The 21,908-nt window shown below is 33.3% G+C and overlaps 4 protein-coding genes across 13 annotated transcripts in view; 2 read left to right on the top strand and 2 right to left on the bottom strand.

Annotated features, from left to right (window-relative positions):
- Positions 1-5,433, bottom strand: part of LOC108688078 (Fanconi anemia group I protein) — a 7,547-nt gene extending 2,114 nt beyond the window's left edge. Inside the window, exons 1-15 of the mRNA XM_018194174.1 lie at positions 5,350-5,433; positions 4,935-5,218; positions 4,706-4,873; positions 4,422-4,636; positions 4,063-4,259; positions 3,420-3,556; positions 3,119-3,339; positions 2,638-2,990; positions 2,425-2,557; positions 2,038-2,345; positions 1,755-1,946; positions 1,343-1,680; positions 1,075-1,229; positions 813-1,006; positions 564-731 (exon numbers count right to left, since the gene is read on the bottom strand). Coding sequence (XP_018049663.1) covers positions 564-731; positions 813-1,006; positions 1,075-1,229; positions 1,343-1,680; positions 1,755-1,946; positions 2,038-2,345; positions 2,425-2,557; positions 2,638-2,990; positions 3,119-3,339; positions 3,420-3,556; positions 4,063-4,259; positions 4,422-4,636; positions 4,706-4,873; positions 4,935-5,218; positions 5,350-5,433 — 3,147 coding nt within the window. The remainder of the gene's footprint in view (positions 1-563; positions 732-812; positions 1,007-1,074; positions 1,230-1,342; positions 1,681-1,754; positions 1,947-2,037; positions 2,346-2,424; positions 2,558-2,637; positions 2,991-3,118; positions 3,340-3,419; positions 3,557-4,062; positions 4,260-4,421; positions 4,637-4,705; positions 4,874-4,934; positions 5,219-5,349) is intronic.
- A 1,738-nt stretch (positions 5,434-7,171) lies between these two features.
- On the top strand, positions 7,172-8,011 carry LOC108688097 (huntingtin-interacting protein K). The gene is made up of 3 exons (XM_018194197.1): positions 7,172-7,477; positions 7,610-7,717; positions 7,793-8,011. Exons 1-3 carry the CDS (start codon positions 7,322-7,324, stop codon positions 7,886-7,888), a joined length of 360 nt encoding a protein of 119 aa, XP_018049686.1. The 5' UTR covers positions 7,172-7,321; the 3' UTR covers positions 7,889-8,011.
- A 541-nt stretch (positions 8,012-8,552) lies between these two features.
- Positions 8,553-11,141, top strand: LOC108688096. Its single transcript, XM_018194195.1, has 6 exons — positions 8,553-8,624; positions 8,812-8,919; positions 9,599-9,662; positions 9,776-9,880; positions 10,691-10,880; positions 11,012-11,141. Exons 1-6 carry the CDS (start codon positions 8,561-8,563, stop codon positions 11,126-11,128), a joined length of 648 nt encoding a protein of 215 aa, XP_018049684.1. The 5' UTR covers positions 8,553-8,560; the 3' UTR covers positions 11,129-11,141.
- A 2,147-nt stretch (positions 11,142-13,288) lies between these two features.
- Positions 13,289-21,908, bottom strand: part of LOC108688127 (protein roadkill) — a 111,510-nt gene continuing 102,890 nt past the window's right edge. For 5 of the 10 annotated variants that reach the window (XM_018194248.1, XM_018194249.1, XM_018194250.1 and 2 more), the window contains 6 exons: positions 16,937-17,073; positions 16,062-16,213; positions 15,675-15,814; positions 15,411-15,588; positions 14,784-15,105; positions 13,289-14,619 (listed from right to left, as the gene is read on the bottom strand). In XM_018194248.1, the coding sequence (XP_018049737.1) occupies positions 14,475-14,619; positions 14,784-15,105; positions 15,411-15,588; positions 15,675-15,814; positions 16,062-16,213; positions 16,937-17,073 (1,074 nt within the window). In that variant the 3' untranslated portion in view covers positions 13,289-14,474. The remainder of the gene's footprint in view (positions 14,620-14,783; positions 15,106-15,410; positions 15,589-15,674; positions 15,815-16,061; positions 16,214-16,936; positions 17,074-21,908) is intronic. The other 5 variants (XM_018194246.1, XM_018194243.1, XM_018194247.1 and 2 more) reach the window with 3 other exon arrangements.

Genomic DNA, 21,908 nt, shown 5'->3' with positions numbered 1-21,908 from the left:
ATATATATACACACTGCCGACTAAAAGTTTGAAATCACATATAAAATTAAGTTTATTTCAGTAAAACGCTATTAAAAAAAAAATACTATCGATTCATTTACACAATTTTTTTCAATTTTTTTTCAATTTGAAAGTAAATATGCTTTTTATTTAGTACGATCGAGATTAACGTAGCATTTATTCAATCTCGAGAAAATGGATCACGACCATGAAGTCTTTTTTCAAAAAAAAAACTGACCTATTTTAGAAAATGGATAAAAGACTCCTGCCAAAAAATAAAAAATTTATAGCTAACTTATTTAAATTAAAAAAAAAATGATTTAATATAAGAACAAAGATGAAAAAAGTATCTATTCTTTAATGTTGTTCATTTTGTAAAAAATATTTTCTGTAAAACTTTGAAACATTTCATAATTTTTTATTTCATTAAAAATAATGCGTAAAATAACAAAAATGTTAAATATAATAAATTCAATTTAATTTGACATAATATATTTTTAATTAATGCTCTTAAATTTTTGGTCAACAATACATTATACATTGTATATTATATCATTATATACCTTGTCGACGGTACCTATTTTCTCACATAATGCGAGAGAGATATCGATTAACAATTCCCCATATTCCTTATGACGCTCTTCTATCAAAAACAGAATTTGGAAAATAGTTAAAGAAGCTTGAGGATTCATATCTTCCAATTGTGTGAATTTCATCATCGATTCGAATACCTTATGTAACAGATTTTTTAATAGTCTTTCGTTATGTCTTCTATTTTTATTCAATAAAAATAGTTATAAAAAGATACTAACTTCATCGCCATTTGTTTGACAAAAATTTATCTGTTGCGTCAGTTGGTATATAATATCCAATAATATGCCAAGTATCTGTTTAGAGTTCTCCTCATGTTTCTCTTCCTCGGTAAAGAATGTCCTGAAACTCGTACGTACAGCAGCAATTATGTTTTCCAATTGTGAGTTAAGATTTTCTGCTTGCATTGACTTAGCTGCAAGAAGAATATTACATTATTTTATAAAAGGAACACTATTTTATCCTAATATTTTAAACACTTACGAATAATAACATTAAGAAACTGCGACAATTCGGAAGAGGAATAGGTGCAAATTAAACAACATAATTCTTTAAAACATTCTAATGCTAATATAGTCCCTTGTTCATCTGTATCGAGAAATTTGTTTAAATCCAATATAACGTGATTGTATAATAATCTGCCAGAAAAAATTTAGTCTACAGTACGAATCATAAAAAATGCCTTAAAAAATGCACGATGAAATAAGATCTCGCAACAGCGAGATGTTAGGTATCTACATAAAAGACTTACTTTCCAATTTCAAAGTAAGTCTTCATATACTGTTCTTTATGTTTCCGCAAATTGTACTCCATTAATAGTTTAATATTTTGCAAAATTTGCAACAATGTTCGCAGAATGTAATGATAAAAATCATGGTTATCTATTAACATGGTAACTTGATCCTCAGATGCCCAGGGAACAGATTTCAAATAGAAGAGCGACAAACTTTTGTGTACAATAAACAAATCTATGATACTGGGTGGTAATTTTATGCTACTTGATCGGCTAGCTTTCTTTACAGTAGTATTATTTGGGTCATTTTGTGTCCTTTTATTTTTTCCTTCTCCCTTTTTAACCTTTGGTATGTGCTAGGGAATTGAAAATAATAAAATCATATAGTTATAAATAAATTTATATTATAAATATATGCAACATACATTACCTTAGTAAATTCAACTAATTTCGTATATCCTTTGAACAGATTTTTAATATTTTGTGCGGTATCTGTACAGTTTACAGACCAGGCGCTGATTCTAAAAGATATGAGAGCCTCATAAATTTTAATTGTTAACAGAACAATCTGCAATTTTTCTTGAGCTTTGGTGCTAGTATTGCTTAAATCAAGCTTGTCATCCTATTGAAATTTAAAAAATCCAATTTAAAAAATCCATTTATATAATTACAAATAATCTTGAATTTTATTAAGTCTAATTTTCTAAACTCACAAGACTTAGGTGTTCTGTTTCGAGCCGTGGCATCCGCCTGCATAGAGATTCCAAGATAACAGCTAATTCATCAACAAAAGATGATTTTATTAGAGCCGATTTGATGTAAATCTTTTGCAGTACAAGTATCAATTCTGCCAGAGGTTCCTGCAGTATAACTTGGTCTCCTTGTACAGCTGTACATAATTCCAGTTTAACTGGTACCATGACGTTCTCATCCGTCTCAAAAAAAGTTTTAAAGTGTGGTAATAACATCTCTAATACGTATTCTGCGATCTCGATATTTTTCAATACGGCTTCATATAAACCTAAAAGATAAATTGAATTCAAAATTAGTTATATTAATATTTTTAGCAATACAATATAATTTTTTTTCTAATCTCATACCATTGTATAAGTGTAATCGAACTTCGCACTCGTGAGTAAAACATCTTCTTAAAATACCCAAAATATCGTAACATAAAGTTCTATTATATCTTGAGGTAAGTCCTCTTGCTTGAGTACCTCTCTCTAACGTCACCTATGAAACAATATGAAGAATGATTAATCATTTTACAGTTACAAAAGTTTAACCGTGATGATATGATTAATAAAAAAAACCTGAGTCAAAATGGATGTGGAACTTGTGCCAGTCGACGATGAATTGGCGTACTGACTCGAACTCATCGCGAGGCCGCTCATAGAGTGTATTTTCACATTCCTCAACATTTCCAAAATCCCACTGACTGCCATTTGTCGATTAAAAGTACCCTTTCTGTAGAGAGCCTGTCTCAAAGTCAAGACCAAATGCTCTCTTATACTGACTGAAACTTGTACCAATGGAAATATTGCAGAAACAATAAAAATGGCAATCTCTCCGGGTACAGACGAGATCTGATCAAAAAGCATTATTATAGATTCTTGATGGTTTAACACTAGAACCGTTAATTTATGGCACATATATGCTAAACAATCTGCAAATGAACAATAATATTAGTTATCAATAATTAAATGAGGAATAATAAGATTTACGACAATTAGCTAATTAATAAATATAATAAATAATTAATAACTATTCAGAGTATTTTTACAAAAATCCTACCAGTATATTGAGAAATAGATGATTTACTCGCGACTATCTTATCAATCAACATTTGAAATATAGTTGCAACTGTTTCATGATGCTTTCTCATGATTTTTTGAAGTATCTTTGTACCAATTTGCCATAAAGGATGCACATTCGTTTTTGTTTTATTCTCTACAGCCATAAGAACAAATGCGAGATCTACGAGTCCTTTCAATACTAAGTGACGATCCCTGTTACTGTATAATTAAAATGTTATATATATTAAAAGATTTGATATTAAAGTATTTATAATACATGTAATCTATTGCATATTTACCTCGCCTCGATAACGTTTCCCATCACATTCATTACATTACAAGAATCGGGAATTAATTTTCTCAACCATGCACTATGTTTCTGTTTAATGTCATTTTCGTTTCGTTTACTAATAATCGCTCGCAGCATTTCCAAAATCTATGATATTATAGTTAAGTAATATTACAGAATTATATATTGTTATAATATACAACTATATTACATTATAAACATAAAAATATGTATAATTAATATAGTTTTTTTAATTAGAGAATAACTTTAAAAACATGAAAAAAGTTCAAATGATTTAAAATGCGAGTCCCATAATTCTTTATGAATCATGATCTTTAAATTATACATAAAACATTTTTTCAAACAACACATTTTTTTTCTTTTTGAACTTTAATTTTTTATTACTGAATTACAGATGTGATAAATCCCAAGAAAGTTCGAAAATACAGTGTTATATCATACGTATGTCTCTTAATGTAAAATTTTATGTATTGATTCAATTCGTTTGAAATATATTATATAGTACTATATTTTTAATGTCTCAAACTTTCTTGGGATTTACCATCATCTGTAATTCAGTAATTAAAAGTTAAGATTCAAAAAGAAAAATATAGGCTAAACTAAATATGCAAAAATTAAATTAATATTATTACCTGATTTTCATCAATAGAAGCAACTGTGAGCAGTACAGAAAGCATAAAAGGTTCTAATATAGCTTCAGGAATGTGCGATATACTTTTAAAATACTTAATGTAATCTCTTATATGTTGGTGATTCAATTCAGCTGATTGAGATATATGGTATAATACTGTACTTTCAACGTCTCGAACTTCCTTGGGATTTACTACATCTGTAATTCAGTAATTAAAGATTAAGATTCAAAAAGAAGTTATATCAATTAACAATATATAATTATATGATATTATTACATATTACTATTATATAAAATTATAATTATACAATATACTACATTACACAAATAAATTTAAGATTATAGCTTTAGTTTTCTTACCTATAGATTCAAAAGTGTCAGTACTTTCAGTTTGCAAGAAGCGTAGTGTGAAATACTTCCGTAAGGCTTCTAAGAGATATTTATTATCCTGACGAGTACATAATCTCAGTGACTGATGCACAAAAGGAGGTACTTCATCAAGTGGTATATCTTGTAGTTTTGTACAGAATACTGTAATTACCATAGCATGATCCTCCTTTTCCAAAGATATATCTCTATATAGTATAATAAAGCTATCAGTTCATTAATTCATACATTTTATTAGGAACTGCAAAAACGGTTACCTAAACATTCTCGCCAACGATGGCATTATCTGTGTGTCCCATTCACTGTTGCATAGATTATTAATGATAATAGACTTGTATTTGGAACCAGTAACTTCACCATTCATATAAGTAATATATTTTTCTTCCTCCAACACTTCCAGCAAAACAGGTAATAAGTCTTTCCAACTGAAATATACCATGTATATCTTTTGTTTCTATCATGCTAAAGATATAAGTAATTATATACCTCCTAAATTCATCATCATTGTTGCGAATACTAGCAAGACAGAAGTCAACCAATTTGATCAGATGTAGTTTTGGATATTTGGGAAAGTCCAACACTATTCGATTCACAATCTCGTTCGCATGATTAATTGTAACTTTGGCTTTGCCTAAAGCTTTCAGAGCAGACTCCACTAATTTTATTCTCTTGGCAAACAAATTCTCCGACTCAGAACACACCTGCAGGATCTCATCCAGTATTTTGGAAATGTCTGCATTGCAAATTTCGTTCGATATTATCTTCGTGAGCTGAAATAAATTATCTTTCTAACACCGTTTCAGATCAATATTCTTAAGAAGAATCTTAACTTGATCTCATATAGAATTGGTATATAAATAAAAAAAAAATGTGTTTTATATTCGTGAACTGCATTCCTTACCTCCTCAGTTGAGGTTTCCCGCACGAATTCTTGCAGCTGTGCTTGATCTTTTTGGGTAATCAAATTATTTAGTTTTTCACTCATCTCAACTAAACAACAGTGATATATACGTACATTTCTTTTTCCTTATATCTGCTTCTGTCGCTGTCAATAAACAACTGTTAATAATTTTCCCGCTCTTACGAATAAGTCAGAACAAGTGTGAACGATGTTGCACCTTTGTGTCCACAATGCTAGAAATCAGTCCGAGATTTCGGACAAAAAAAGAATGAACGAATCACATTTGAACAATTTGGTCACTTGACCAATGCGATTGGTCAATTTTTTCTTCATCTCAGATCTCGAACCGATTTCTAGCTAGATTTGTTCTTTTTTTTTACTTCGTGGATCTAACAGAAAATGCCAATCAGGTGAAAAAGATCATTGAGCTCAGTGAATGATTACGCATCTGGGTATCAATTAAACTTGGATATCAATGAAACTTTTTTCCTAGAAAAGTGAAAAGTGAAAAATTTCTCCATTAACTGCAATAGTTAAAATTTTCACTTTTCATTTTTCTAGGCCCAGCAAATGAGAATAGATTGAAATGAATTGAAATGGATTCAGATTTTCAGAAATATTGATTCCCAAATGTTAAACTGAATGCTTTTCAATTCTGAATGCATTTATAGAAATTGCATGGAGCATACCTCTATGTCTTCCTATCTAAAAATAATATTAGCTTTTTCTGCACACACACAATTGTGAATATTCATTTCAAAATTTTGAATAGGAAATGCAGTTTTTCAATTGCATCCAATTGAATCTAATTGAATCCCATTAAATCCAAAAAAAAGTGTTCGCTATTTAAAATACGCATTCGGATAGAAAAAAATTTTAATCTATTCTCGCTGGAGAGATAAAATTTTATGATTGATATTTTAGATGCACTCGGATATTATAATTTTGACGTAAATCGAGCCATGTAAACGTAGTTAAAATTAGGCCTGTTCTATTTGATTGAACTTTTGCACCAGTTTATCTTTTTTCGTTTTCTCTCTAAGAAAGAAGAGGAAGAAAAATGAACTAATGTAAAAGTTCAGGTTCAAAAACAGGCCTATTCAATAAAACTGTTTCCAAATAACATTAGTAATTGGGCAACGTTCAGATCACGTTTAAAGTACCAGTTCTCGTCTGATCACTGAAGTCAAGTAACGTTGAGCACGGTTAGTACTTGGATGGGTGACCGCTTAAGAACACCGTGTGATGTTGTCCCCAATTTTTTAATTTTTGCTCCAAACTAAAAGAAAATTCCCGAAAAAATCATATTAACGAAATACTATATATTAAGGATTAATTATTAATATAATAGTCTTATTTTAAATATCGACTATCAGCATATTTTTCTAATCGCGATATAATTTTTCATTTAATACCTGTATTATTTTATTAATAGATACAGTATAGATATATGTATAGATTATGCTTATATATATTGATCAAAAATATTAAGCATTTATATTCTTTTTCATTTATTTGGAATTCTTTTACGTACATTATTATTTATTGGTTATCAACATCATGCATATATAAAATATTTGTGACCAAGACTGTATACAAAAAGTTAATAATTTTATCCAATAATTTTATTCATATTATAATAATAAATAATTCTGTACATAATTATTTTTATATATATATACATATATGGACAAAAATATTAATTTTTTTTACAATATAGATAATTATTTTTATTATACTGAATGTGAATAAAATTATTATTTTGACAGAGTCAAGATTAACTTAGGGAGAACTGTGCTTAAAAATTTTGCTTTTAGATAATTCTACCGTTCGAATTAACTTAGAGTTTAATCGAAACTGTTTGGATGTTTGGAATATCTATCGACCACGACATCCATGCGTGTCTGTTGACATACGACGAACGGCTGGAGCGGCAAAGCGCACGTTAACTAACGTTAACCTCGCATGGAAGATGGCGGACGACGATGTGAACGGAGACTCGGACGATGTGCAGCAGGAAAAATCACAGAAGAAGGCGGCCAAGTATGACAGCGGTGCAGCGGATCTAGAAAAAGTGACTGATTATGCCGAGGAGAAAGAGATCTCGTCGTCTGATGGATTTTCCTGCGTAAGTACTCGCTTGTCCTGAGTAACCTAGAATTCAGCCCACACGCGTCACTCTCGTTGCTCGATTTCAAATGTTATTTCAAATTAAATTGAAAGTTAACTCGGTTTTCGCATTAAAAAGAATGTCTAACAGGCTCTCAGCATAATCGGCGACCGTCGCGACAAGGAAGCTGCGGAGAAAAAAGCGAAGGAGAAGGAGTTGCTCAAAGTGTCTATTAAGAAGGAGGATGTCGATTTGATCGTGAGTACTTTCCCCACGTGTTCAGTCCTTGGAAATTCGTACCAATCAAAAAACTTACGGTTGTCTTTTTTTCAGATGAAAGAGATGGAGATCAGTCGGATTTTGGCTGAACAGACTCTCAGGGAACATAGAGGCGATATTGTAGAAGCATTAATTACATTAACTAATTGAAATTGTACAAAAGAACTTGTTCGAGAGATCTGGTATCATATCTCTGAATTTTATTGTAAAATATGCTAAATTATGGAAGTTCCGAGACTTTTTCACTTATTTACTGACACTTGTTATAAAATATCCAAGTAATACTTATATATATTTTTGTTTTCTCATACTTGCCTACTTGCTAAATGAATGCGCAGTTCTATAAGTAAATGATAATAATGGTAATGTATTGTAATAATTATATATATATATTATATATATACATATATATATAAATATATGCATTTATATGTGTAATGAGAGTAATTCATTAAAAATAATATATCCATCTGACATATTATTATCAAAATTATAGCTGCTATCAATATGAAGAAATATCTTCTTGTCTGGTGCCTTCTTGTTGATTATCAATGTTATCAGACATTCATATTGATAAGATTATTATGGATATATAACAGGTTTTGAGATATAAGGAGTCAGAAGTACATTTGCATTGAATGTCAGTTTACCTTAATAACCTGCTCGTTATTACAAAACTATTTTCGCGTAAATCGTTATTACATCTTTATACTAATATAAATAATGTCAACTAAAAATGTGCAATTGATCTAATTATGTTAGTGAAAGTGAAATTTAGATGACGTGTGATTATTTTGTTTGTTTATAAATAGATATGACATCATGAACTTATTCTTGTTTGGATATTTATGCTTTTGTGTTACAATAAATTTGACTAAGAGCTCAGGTATGTGACATTATATTTGAATTATGTGTTCATGTAATCAATACAGTTTTTAATTTTTTTATATTTAAATATTTTCACATTTTAAAGTCATATTAATAAGCATAAAACACTACTGGTAACACTAATAAGCGTAAAACTTTTATTTATGGAATATACTTTTTATATTGTAAAAGATCTATTTTAACAGATATAGATACATATTCCGAGATTTCTGCAAGATATATATATAATATTAATAACTGTACGCAATGTGAAATCCAACAACACTCATCATGCATCTGCTTTGAATATATTGGTAATATCAAAATATTTTCAATTATTTTATACACACACACACACACATACACGCGCGCACACATACACACATACACACACACACACGCACGCACACGTACTTCATCGTTAAACGCTAAAAATATATTTTCGTTCAATGGCATATAACACTTTATATATAAAATACAAATTTTAAGGTGTCATTCAAAATAAAATAAATAATTGTATATACGTATATTACATATGCACATATTATGCATTTTTGCACATTGATTTCAACAAATGTTTAGCAAAATATGTATAAATGTTTTCGAAATAATTTCAGTTTAAATTCAGCAATTTTTCAGCATTTTTGTTGAAAAATTCACTTTCAGTGAAATTTCAGTAAATTTTTCAGTAAATTTACTTTGAAACCTCTTCATAGAGAAATGAATTATTTATATTTTTATCTATCTATAAAACATGCTTTTTATTTTATTTTTATTATTTTGTTTTATATTGTTAAGAAATAAAAAAATAGAAGAATTTATTTAACCATGAACTATTGAAATCTCAAATATCTCATTTCAAGTAAATGTTGTTGGTAAATAATAAATACTATTTGCTTTTTTTTACTTTATTACACTAAATACATTAAATAATATTTTTATAGTCGCATTCTTTAAAAAATGTTTCTATTTTTCTTTCTTTAAAATTTACAGACAACTGTGTAATTTGCTGTTCCAATGTTCCATGTTGTATCTGCGCAAACTGCGCTACGTGTTGGTAAGAAATCGAAAGAATTGGTTGCTTGTCTAGCAATAGCTAAATTATTTTAATATAATACCTTATTTTTCTCAGTAGATTAAGATCTAATTAACAATCAATATTTATTTCAGGCATGAGCAGCCACAATTAATAATAATGACACAGATTGGAATTGCAATGCTGTTTGGATTAGGCATCTTTGGCTTGGTCGCATTTTACTGTAAAATGTGCTACAAGTACGAAGACATCCAATACATTTATTTTTCTAATTTTCTCTATTATTCGCTATTCCAAACAAATACGAATATACCAAATTTAATAACATTTCATGACAAATACACTGTCACTTTCAAATCTTGTTTTTTTTTCTTAGGATCTTATTTTTGTAATTTTTAATAATTGAACGATTGTTGTTAGTGAATATAATTTTTTCTTTTCTAAATAATAAATGATATTATTCATTAACAATAAAATAGTAACATTCGTAAACTCAATATTAGCTGTTGCTAAATTTAGAATAACTTTATCACTATTTGTTTCTTATGGAATAAGAAAAATTCTTTATTGACAATCAATTTAATAATAATATTGTTAAGGATTACAGAATATAATCTTTAAATTTTACAAAGAGAAATTAAAGAGAGTAATTGCATTTTTACGCGTTCTTCCGACATTTATTTTATCCAAAATTAAAATTTTTTAATTAAAAACTAAATTGACAGATTTTTAAAAAGTTATTCTTTCAAGTAAATACTTTTTACTTATAAGTGTTCACAATTTTCATCGATTTTATCTCTTTGAGATAAAAACTCAAAGAAGCAAATAATTCAAGACACTTTAAGGAACTTCAAAAGTCTAATAAAGAAAGTTATTTTCGAGAATTTTTTAATATAGACTACATATTTTTATAGGCTTTTGTAAGTTTATTGTACGTATATATTGAACTTCTCAGCTCTTTCAGTAAAATTTCTCAAAAAAAGATTTCCCGAAATTAGTTTTTTTATTAGACTTATAATGATCTTTAAATTCATTTTCATTATTTATAGACCAATCCAAGCATCAACGCGAATGCACAGAAGACATGTCGTGCACGAGGAAGGTGACCTGAGGACATATTGCAGCACCATCGAAGGTCAGGAGAGACCTCCTTCATATAACGAAGCTGTTCATAATGCTTCGTCCACCAACACGTATTCCGACAATGCTCCTCCTCTTTACACGTCTCCCTACAACAGAGTATATAAATTAACATTTTTAGTCTATTGATTATGATAAGAATATGTGTATATTTGCCAACTTACTACGATATAATCATAGACAAACGTTAAGATATTTTTTGAATAATAATAAAATTTTTCTGTTTGCAGATGTCCATGTCGGAAGCTCCACCGTCGTATCCAGGAACGCCGAAATTGCAAGAAAAGATTCTTCATCAAAATTCCAACGAGCCTCCTTCCTTGTCTCCTATTGTTCAGCACATGTAACGATGCTCTCACAGACACAAATAATTTATTAGCTGCGTGTACATTTGTATACTATCTGAATAAAATGTAATCTATAAATTTATTTAAAAAAAAAAAAAGCTGTCATCACTTCAACTTGATAACGATCGAACTAATTATAAATGTACCAAAATATTTTCTAGATTTTTTTTCTGAATTGTCCATATAATATCGCGAACTCGATATTCTTATAATCTTCGAGAAATCCGAGAGTAATAACGTGGCGATAATGGAGAGGTAATGAAAAATTACACTCCATTGTTATATAATGAAAATGTCATTTATTTGATGTGGTGCAATGACTTAAAGTAAAATGGAAAATGAATGTCTGCGTGTATGAGCTGGGTTCAATGAGCGGCGCGCGTAACATTTCTCGCGGATCAGCCACTACCGCAACCATTAATTTTTTTCACACAAGAACGCTTCGAATTTTTAAATGCAATGTACAACGGATGTATTGTGTGTGTGTGTGTGTGTGTGTGTGTGTGTGTGTGTGTGTGTGTGTGTGTGTGTGGTCAGAGAGCGGGCGTGCGGTAGTAGCTAGTGGCGGTGGTGATCTCGATCACCGACACGCGCCAGCTTTCATCATGATGAGGTAACACTTGTCTTACTTGTACTTAATAGTTTATCAAATTATATCCAGTCATACTCGTATTATTCCTGCTGCGGATTTTCGTACGGAATTGCGCCTACATCTGTATGTGTTGTGTGTATCGTTTTTCTATATCTGTTATTTTACGAATTATTGTTTCGAAATTAGCTTTATATGTCTTCGCATAATTTTTTTCCGTTTTTTTTTCGTCTTTTGTTTTCTCTAGGAAATGACATTCAACGTTATGTGTTTCACAAAAGAAAAATCGCCGCACAGTCCCAAAGATAGATATGAAATTGGAGAATGGTCGCAGACCATTTTAAAAATATGAATCAGCACGGCCAAAGTATGTTCCTTAAATTGCTACTATACGTTTTTGTGTCTAATATATACTTTTGTTGTTCCTTTCTCTTATTTAAGTCCTTATTATTCTAAGACTCAAATAAAAAGATCGACGTAGAAAAACAGTGGAAAATTCTTCTAACTATATTTCCATCGATTCAATCTTTGATCTTTAACGCGATACACAACGTGTCATTCGACAGCACTACAACGAATGCGCATCTTCTAATCTACATCAATTTTTCGGCGTTATGTTACATTTAAAGTTAAAGCATAGTGTTTTTCAAGGAACATGAGTTTAGCGCAGTCTGTGAAATTGAAATAAATTATACATATTGATTATTGTACGGTTTTTGTAAAAGTATGGGATCCTTGTACGTGAGTTTGTTCTGTTCTTATAAAATACACAGCAGATATGTACAGTGTAAAAATCTTAAAATCGATAGTGACGCTAGGTTTGGGACTGTCCGGATAACGACTGTCGCCTATCGTATGTATTTTATATAACAAGTAAATTCACTGGCTGCCAGGATCGTCAAAGGGGAGAGGTTTGGGGAGTCTGTCTCTAGAAAGGATCGATTATACAATTGCAGTAATTACAAGTGGTCTTATCACAGAACATGTATGGCATTAATTGTCATCATTAATGATGTGTGTAAATGGTAATAAGTATTCCACATATTTAAAACTCGGCTTTCGGTAAAGCTAAAAGATCGGAGGATCAGGAAGCCAGTACACGGTACTAAACGATTATTATTTTCGCCTTTGCGGTTGCCCATAATTCAGTTCATTGACTACACGCAATTTTGCAGATCAAAATTAACAACACAAAATCAGAAAAGAGCGATTAACACTCGCGCTATAATTGACTAACGTTTCTATTTTACATAATGTTTTTTTTAATATGTCTTTTTCTTTCTTCAATCTTCTCATTCATATTTATTATTCAATACGTAATAACGTGCCAACTTCGAAATGCGGATCATAATCACATCTCTAAAATAATGCAATCCAGTATGCACGGACAAACATCCTCATGATATATTCAACGTAGATCCGATAAATTATGGACAACCCTAAATTTAATAACATAATCATTAATAATAATAATAATAATAATAATAATAATAATAATTCGATCCTATCACTTCACTTACAGTATGCAATACTCCAGAAAACAAGACAAACTGTGCCTATTGAGAGAGGAGGAAGGGGAGGTGGGACCGAGGAAACGGGGAATAGGAGGATTTATCGTGGCAAAAAGGAAAGGGGGGAGAGATGAGTTTCTCTATCTGTAGACAAAAATATACAAAAATACATAGGGCACAGATTGCGTAGCATTAATAGTAATAATAATATAATAATAATTGTGGTTCAGAGAAAGAGATCATAAAAAAAGAACACTAACTAGAATGATTTCTCCGTCTTGGAAGAGTTTGAGACGCGCTAGAACTAAAAAGATCACTACTGTCGGTAAAAACAAACAAAGTATCTAATTCTCTCCATACTCGACACGTCGAGCGTACGGTGCTATGAGATATTTGTTTGATCCATTTTTTCTTCTCGTGCTTTCTTTCTTTCGACAAAGGAACAAAATGTTTAAATCGTCTGACCGACGTCTATCACAACTTCCTTCGTGCATTGCGCGTTGTTACGGCAATCGTGACGGCGAGTCACGTGGAAAGAAGCTTCTCGTCTTTCCTTGGTCCTCTCAGGCTATATACTGGGTGTTTTTAACATCTCGCGCGACCATTTGCTTCCGATACATTCGTTCGATAATAACAGAACAAAAGCTAGTCCATGATAACGATGATAACCCTGATGACACGTTCCAACGTGTCGCCAAGATCGATTGGCATCGGTATTGGCATCGAAGAAAACGAGCGCAATGCGACTATAATGCTGCTGCTACTGTTATTGTTGCTGTGTTATTAAATCGACTCGCGCTCAGGCCAGCCGAGAAGTATCATTTGTTGATGAGGATGTGTGGATGTGGATACGTAGACTTTTAGACATTTCATTCTTCTCGTTGCACAAAAAAGAAACGAGCAGCACGCTGATGATGGTCGCGTCACGTTTTCACTACCGACACTTACTTGAACATAAGAGTCCGAGTATGTGTAGGAGCGCTTTTCTTTAAACTCGCCCTCGATTGACCGAACGGACAAGACAATTCTCTTTCTCCTTCCATCGATCTCGATCGAAACTCCGTCGGTTGATCTTCGCGTCGGTTCTCGTCGTCGATTTTTCTTTTAGACCAGAGAATGGCGCACTAGGAAACATTTATTTAGCACTACTATACTTCATTATATCACTGTACACAAAGGTTCAAGAGGGATGCAAAAGTGGTGGGGGCGATGTGGAGGTTGTGCCCGGGGTCAGTGGTGACTGCTTTCAGCTCTGTTTCACCCGTTTTCTGGGCGGTCCGATCGGTGGGATCTGCTGAGTCGCCAAAGCCCGGAAAGCTTCTGCTATCAGATGTGGATGGGAGTTTACCATGGACTTGAAACCCACGGTATCCATCACGTCCGTCGCGTGTCTGCAACAACAGCCGTATGGATTAATATTACAAGTCCCGTATCACAAGTTCACCCATACAGCCAAAGAATATAATTTTGATCGTTGGGAGAGCAAAATTATCTTTTTAACCGATGAGTCGACGTAACGTGTTTCGCAAATATACTTCTCTTCTGCAGTACTTACGTATTAATGAAGTCTATCGCTTGTGCCTTTAATTGATCGGCGCTATGGAGATCGGCAAGTATAAGGATTTCAGCTGCATTGTCAATGGCTAAATTTGTGCAAAGTGCTTCCTCGCACATTACCTTCAGCCTTTCCAACGCGTACTTGTCTGCCGCGGCTAATAGATCGTCCGCCATCTTCTCCAGATTTGCTGCTTTACCAGTATAAATAAATCGCAACATTTCTCTCAGAACTTCGTGGTCCACATCAGTGATATCGACATGATTTTTCTTTCTCTCTTCCATCTCGTGTTCGAACATTGCCGAAAAGACAGGACTTCGCGCTGCAAATCGCAATTGCAAAATTATTCAAGTTTTGTCATTAGATGAAACACATGTTATTAGTTTACATGTTATTAAAGTTAAAAAACGGGATAAATAAACCTTTAAGTGATGAGAAAAATACCAATTATATTAAGCTTCTGATATGTTCAAGTTAATCAATAATGTATATATGTGATACATTAGTATTTTTCTGTCTTTAATTGGAAAATATTCTTCTTATCTAATTGTACATTTATGCATAACGAAATCAAGCCAAATTATTTCGAATCGCCAAATTATTTCGAATTATTTAATCGAAACCAACCTGCCAGAATTGCTTTGTGGGCTTGAAACTCCCTTCCGCAGACAGTGAGGGTTACGTCGCTAAATTTTTGGTTCTCGAACAGAAGCCCGAGATCATCGGGCAGCCGGCATTCTGGTACTTTAAATTGTATCGTATTACTCTGTCCAGAGATGTTTACACTGTCCGCTACCACGCTAACCTGTGGAAATAATGAAGTTAGAAGTGTTCGGCTCGGCTGACGATATATGCGCGAGTAATGAGAGCGAATAGTGACAATTGACATACAAAGGTATATACCTCACAGAATATCGTGAGTTTGTCATCTGGTAGCAATCCGTTGGCCTCGTCCAAAAGAAAGTCTCTCCTGATGAACTTTTTGAAACCCCAATCTTTACCCTGGACGAACCTGTAAGCACGCTGGCTCTCTGCAAGAATAAAACAAAAAAAATCTCGTTCAAGTCGCGTCTCTTCAATCACGTTATCCGACTTATCGCTACGCGCGGACTGCCAGCGCAGCTGAAAGCCGACTTTCGTCGTCGTCAAATCGTAGCATTTTTAATTGTGTGGCAGCAAGCCGACGAAAATCTTTAAAATACCCTGCATTGCATCCGCACGTATACACACGTTGATACATTAATTGCGCACGTAAACGTTTCCTTTTTGCCGACTTACCCATTGCTTTGGTTTCTTCTCTTTTGGCATTAAGAATAGAAAATTTGAACTTTGCTCTGACTTCGGATTTGTTGCACGAAACGAGAAGGAGATACAGCGACAGGTAGTCTTTGCTCTCTTCATCCAGGCCCTTAGGATTCACTCTCAGACACCTAGAAACCAATTAGCGCATCAATTGACACGACCGCTGCCGCCACGAGGGCGATTCTCGTTTTGTCCCCATACGCGAATTACATCTCTCGAAATTTATTTTTCCCCAAAGTCTTGATTCAATTTAAAAGCCGATCGTAGATTGGTGGTGTCCCGTCCCAGCGAGAAAGACGCGTTTTTCTACGAATATGCGGTACCAGACGCGAATGGAGGAAAATAAAGCCAGGAATGTAATACGGAACGGCTGATGAGAGAGACAATGGCTCATATTCTCACCGTTCATTTAGGCGCTAAACGCGGTTCGCATTTCTAAGACTTCCGACACTTCTGTTTTTCTACATGAAGAAGCATGCTGGCTCAAGGCGAGATTCGAGATCGGTCAATCATGCACGGGATCGACAAACAAAGGCCGCGATTTACAATCGAGTGCGTTACTTTACTTTGCAAAATCAACTCGACGCGAATTGTACGGACCGTAATTATTATTCGCGTGTTGCTCAAACCCCGTCCATTTAACGCCAAATAAACGTGTCAATAGATGCAAATGTCCCTGCTAATCGCCATCGCGCAATTCAACATGAAACCCATGTTCGATACACGTTAAATCTCGCTTCGGCTCGTATGCAATGCAAAGAATCTTAAACAATTTTTTTTCTTTTTTTTTCTCTTTCTTTTTATTTCCATCCATTCCCGCGAATCTCGTTAGAATCATCAATGGCTCTTACCATTTCAACTTGTCGTTGGCCCCGGCGGAGAACGTGGACGACTTGAGCACCTCCCCCATCTCTTCGCGACAAAAGCTGAAGTTATTTATCGTCCACATGTAGCTGAATTTAACCACCTTCACCTGTGCACATAAGACCTTCAAATGCGATACCACGTCAGAGTCTATCCCGGTGGAAACTAGCTTAATCTAACTACGCTAAAATGTATGCCTACAAAACACATCCATGGCATCCACGTCTACGAGTCATCGTGGGCGTCCACTCTGCATAGTTTTAGACAAAAAATCATCAGTCACTGGGGGTCATCACTGGGGGGGGGGGGGGAGAAACGAACCCTACGTCAAATATTTATAAACGAGAAATAACTCGGAAAGAATTTCCATAACTTCTGAAAAGAAATGAGCAATCGGAATAGAATGGCTAATTTTCTCGAATTTTGTACATCCCGATTTTCAGCTCTCTATAAAGGTGTCGAAAAAAACCTGGCGCTATTTGCCTTGATTTATTATAACGTAAATTAATCTAAAATTTGTTAATATACGAAAAAAATATTAGTGCCCGTTTCTGATTTTACTTCAACGTAATCCTCAGCTTTCTCTAACTCTTAGAACTAGAAAAAGATGAAGAGATTAGTTGGATCGAGATTGAAGTTAATCTACATTAATAGAAACAGAAAGGGTCTCTTTCAAGCTAATCAATGATTAACTTACAATAATAGGTAGGTTATTGTTTGATTATATTAATAAATAAATATTTTACATATCTAGTTATATATAATTAGTTTGATTAATATTACAAAGTATTTTTGTTCAACATATATTAATATAAAAAAATCCCGATATTTTTGTTGTGTTCCGATATTTTAAGATTGATATCCCAAAATTGGCTGATCAAGAGTTGGCTAAATAGGGAACAACCTCTTACAACAAAAATAAATTTCTCTCCTAACGCGAGAGCCAGGAAGTCTCCTCTTAAAAAATTCAGCCGACTTCTCTTTGTACTTGAGTTGGCTAAACCATCCAAGCAGTTGAACTCTTAGCTTAGTGAAGACACATCCGGTGATTATGGATTATCAGCTTGACATAATAAACGTCAACGTGATTAAATCATGCTGCGGCTATCTGACTGTGTTTACGAGTCGCTTCGCGTACATTCAATTAGTATTCCTCCTTTATCTGCATAAGAAATAAATTGTCATTGTTGCAAGTCGAACGTGTCTATTTGAATCTACGTTCATCTCTCGAGAGAAACGTTCATCATGAAACGTACATTTGTTCGTTTATATGTTAATGTCGAGTCCATGAAAAGCTCTCAGCAGAACAAAGTTCTCTCGACTACGGCCGAAATCGGCCTTGAAGGCGAAGTACTACAAGTACCAGCATACGGTAGTGCAAAGGGGGACAAAGCGGAGTCGGGGAACGGCGTGGAGATCCAGGGTCGAATCGAATGATCCTCGGCCTGCTTGCGCAATTCCCTTAAAGAATACACAAATGACTTTAACGGTAGAGGCGTGACTTTTGTTATTTCGAAGGACGAAGCATTTTTCTTTCCGCCTGCCTTTGTCGGTAACGGTTCCAACACATCTTTTTCTCTCTCTCTCTCTCTCTCTCTCTCTCTCTCTCTCTCTCTCTCTGTCTCTCTCTCTCTCTCTCGCCACGGGACTTTACATTAATATGCATCAAAATTAAGGATTGGGAATAATGGATTCAGAAATGTTTGTTCCCGTCACGAAACGTTAAATAAAAGAAATGTCGCCCATGAAGTCCGAGACCTTCCTCGTGGACATTGTTTAGCTCAGCTTAAATACACAATTGAATATAAAATTAACGGATAGAAAAAGAGAAAGAACTTGGAACGGTTGATCGCGAAGAAAAGAGAAGACAAGGAAAAGAAGATAAGGAAGAAAGACATAAGAAGGTTGAGACCTCAGAAGAAGTCAAAGATCTCTGATGTCAGCGTTACGACCTTGGCGAACGAGCGGTAGCCGGCGGCCAAATTTATTCGTCTAGTATTTCCTAATGACGAACTTTACTTAGGATTCTCATCTACCGTGATTATGAATACTCTTGTACGAGAGAAACAGTGTCAGTCAAAGTTACGCCTAGTTGATGAATCGGTGATATTTCTACCACGCCTAAGGATGAGATTCTGAACGACTGATTAAAGTAGAAAGGAAAGTGTAAACTGAGAAAAGAAAAAAGAATATTTTATACAAAGTAATAGGAGAAAGGGATCAATTAAAATCGGACGCGTGTAAACATCTATAATGATCGTCGAGAAATAAAACATATCTGAGAATTTAATCGTCACATCGAAACAACTTTCTTTATGACTTTTGTTATCAAAATTGAGGCGATACAAGAATCTCATGACAAGAATTATGTATTAAAATTATGAGCGACACAAGTGTCTTTGTTATTCGTTGTCAAAAAAGACAGAATAATGCTTATGTCGATTTGTTTCATCAAATAGAAAACACTCTATTATCTCGAATTTAAAAAAAATGCAAGCAAAAGAGATTTGTAAACCAATTGCAAGAGGATAGATAAGTTCTATCGAAAGAACTTTTCAATCTCGAAAGAATACAATATTGCTGACTAGAAATTCATAATTGAATTTCAATCTTCCTCGCTCTGAAATACATCGAGGAAGTTCTGAAAAGAGATCCTTATTTTACTTCTGTATTGTAGTTCATTACAAAAACTAAAATCCTGATATATAAGAAAATCTGCGTGTACAGAACAGTTTTATATATCGATAATTTACTTACTATTAAAATAATATTGAGTTTTTCGTTTTATTATAAAAAAATGAACAAGTTTTTGTCAACCGTGAGACATCTTCCTTCTACTAAAATGTAATCTCAAATTCGTGGATATTAGAATGATACTTGTGTATTTTAAAAAATGTGGGCAAAAGAAATATATACGTTTATGTTAATTAAAACTCGGAGCTTCAATCATCGTAGCAAATCAATTCCAAGTGAAATCATGAGAAATTCTATTTGTTAGAATTTCTCCATCTCGAAAGACAAAATATAATATTACTGGTTAGAATTTCTTAATTGAATTTCAATCTCTTTTCCTTCTACAACATATCGAGGACATTATATGGGTAATTTATCTTCTATCATATTAACACTGATTTTTTTTTTATCATTATTGTGCAAAAAAAGCTGAATAAGTTCATTGCTTGTCGAGAATGTCACTCTTCCACGATAAAGCGAAAAATATCAAAATCATATCTCAAATTCAGATTTCAAACGACGACAATATTTTAGAAAATACTGTCAACAAACATAGATTCAAAGATACCAGAAGATTTGCGGATTATCGCCGTGTTCATCCATTGCTAATGCCAATGTTTTGTAAGCCTTCTGATATCTTTAAAGATAATACCGGTGAAAGCGTAAAAAGCGCATAAATTCTATTATACGTCAGAATTTCAGTTTTTGCAATGCGTCATAATAGAAGAAGCAGAATGAGGACCTTTTTTCAGAATTTAGGCATTAGTTTGTTACTTATAGAAAAGAAGACATGAAAAATGTTCACGGCACTATACCTGCGCTCTTGAGAGCTTAAGTGAAAGTTCGTTTCTCTTTTTCGGCAGATACTATACAATCGTAAGAATTATACCTTTGTATTCAAGACTTCCTTTTCCAAGTTAACTCCGTACTAGCTACAATTTGGTGCCTCATCCATACAAACGGGGAATAAAACTGGCCACTAGAATCGGTTCGTTCTTTTCACCTTATTCAGAATGATTTAAAAAATCTCCAAAAATTCACCAACATACTTTCAACTTCCTAGAATAAATATTAGCACTTCATTTTGGAAAATAATAAAATGTAGTATAATTTATAATTACCGAAAGACTCAAAGAAACTTGTACGAACAGAAATCGTTCAGTAATGACCCATACTAGTACGATAAGAGTTAAATTAAAGCTTACGATTTTAAAAAAACTGCGTTTACAGGAAAACTGTATAAACATTGTATACCTAAAAACGCGATAGAACTATAACGATGATAAAATTGATAAAGAATTGAAACATTTAACATTAAATTATTACTTATGGAATTATCTTGGAGTGCAAAGTCCTTATTTTGAAATTCCATTTAAGACGAGAGAGGTAGATTCTAATCTAGGAGGAGAATTTAATCGTTCTTGAGATGAGTGTGAATCGCTCATGGCGTCAAGGATTTCTATTTCTTGTGTTAGAAGAGTTTCCCCGATCATGGACATATCGAACGTTCTATTCACGATCGCCGGACAGTCCGAACAGGCCGAGTTCGATGATCTCCATCACGGCGTGACCTTCGCGCATCGGAAGCTTAAGGTCGACATTCGCATCGCCGAGAAGCAGGAAGGAGGCGGCTATCTCTCCCGCGAGAGTTCAACGCACGCTTGTACTGTAATCTCCTCAGCGGTCGGTTACTTACGGCTTACGACGATTCGCTCGCATGGCAGGTAACGAAACGGCATGAGAGTCAGCCGTGCGATGCCTCGTTATAGCATCAAGGACTAGAGAGGTGGTTTCGAAACGATTTGAGCTTTTGAGCAAATCGAATACGCAAAGGTATGTTCGTCTGCCATGATCTTTTCAACTGATGGCTACTGAAAATTCCTCGAATGGATTGCGGAAGAGGACATTTCTTAGAGCCTATATATACAAGATTGACATAAAAGATTTCGGACGAGAAATCAGGAAATTTTTGCAATACCGTTTATTCAGATACGGTAAATGCTAAGGTCAGGTTATCTTCTTCTTAAGAACTAATGAAAAAAAAGATAACGTGTCTTTAGCGTTCATTGGATTTATTTTTTTCGTTATTGCAAAAATTTCCTATTATCTCATAAAATTTTACTTTAAAGATCGTTACTTCTATATTGACGTAAATCAGTACAACAAATTAATTCGATATGTAATTGAATTCGATGTAATTAATTTGAAATAATTACAAAGTTTCAA

Source organism: Atta colombica, unplaced genomic scaffold (genome assembly GCF_001594045.1).
Source record: "Atta colombica isolate Treedump-2 unplaced genomic scaffold, Acol1.0 scaffold225, whole genome shotgun sequence".
Lineage (NCBI taxonomy): Eukaryota > Metazoa > Arthropoda > Insecta > Hymenoptera > Formicidae > Atta > Atta colombica.
Note: the sequence above shows the minus strand (reverse complement) of the source record. Positions and strands in the feature narration are given on the sequence as shown.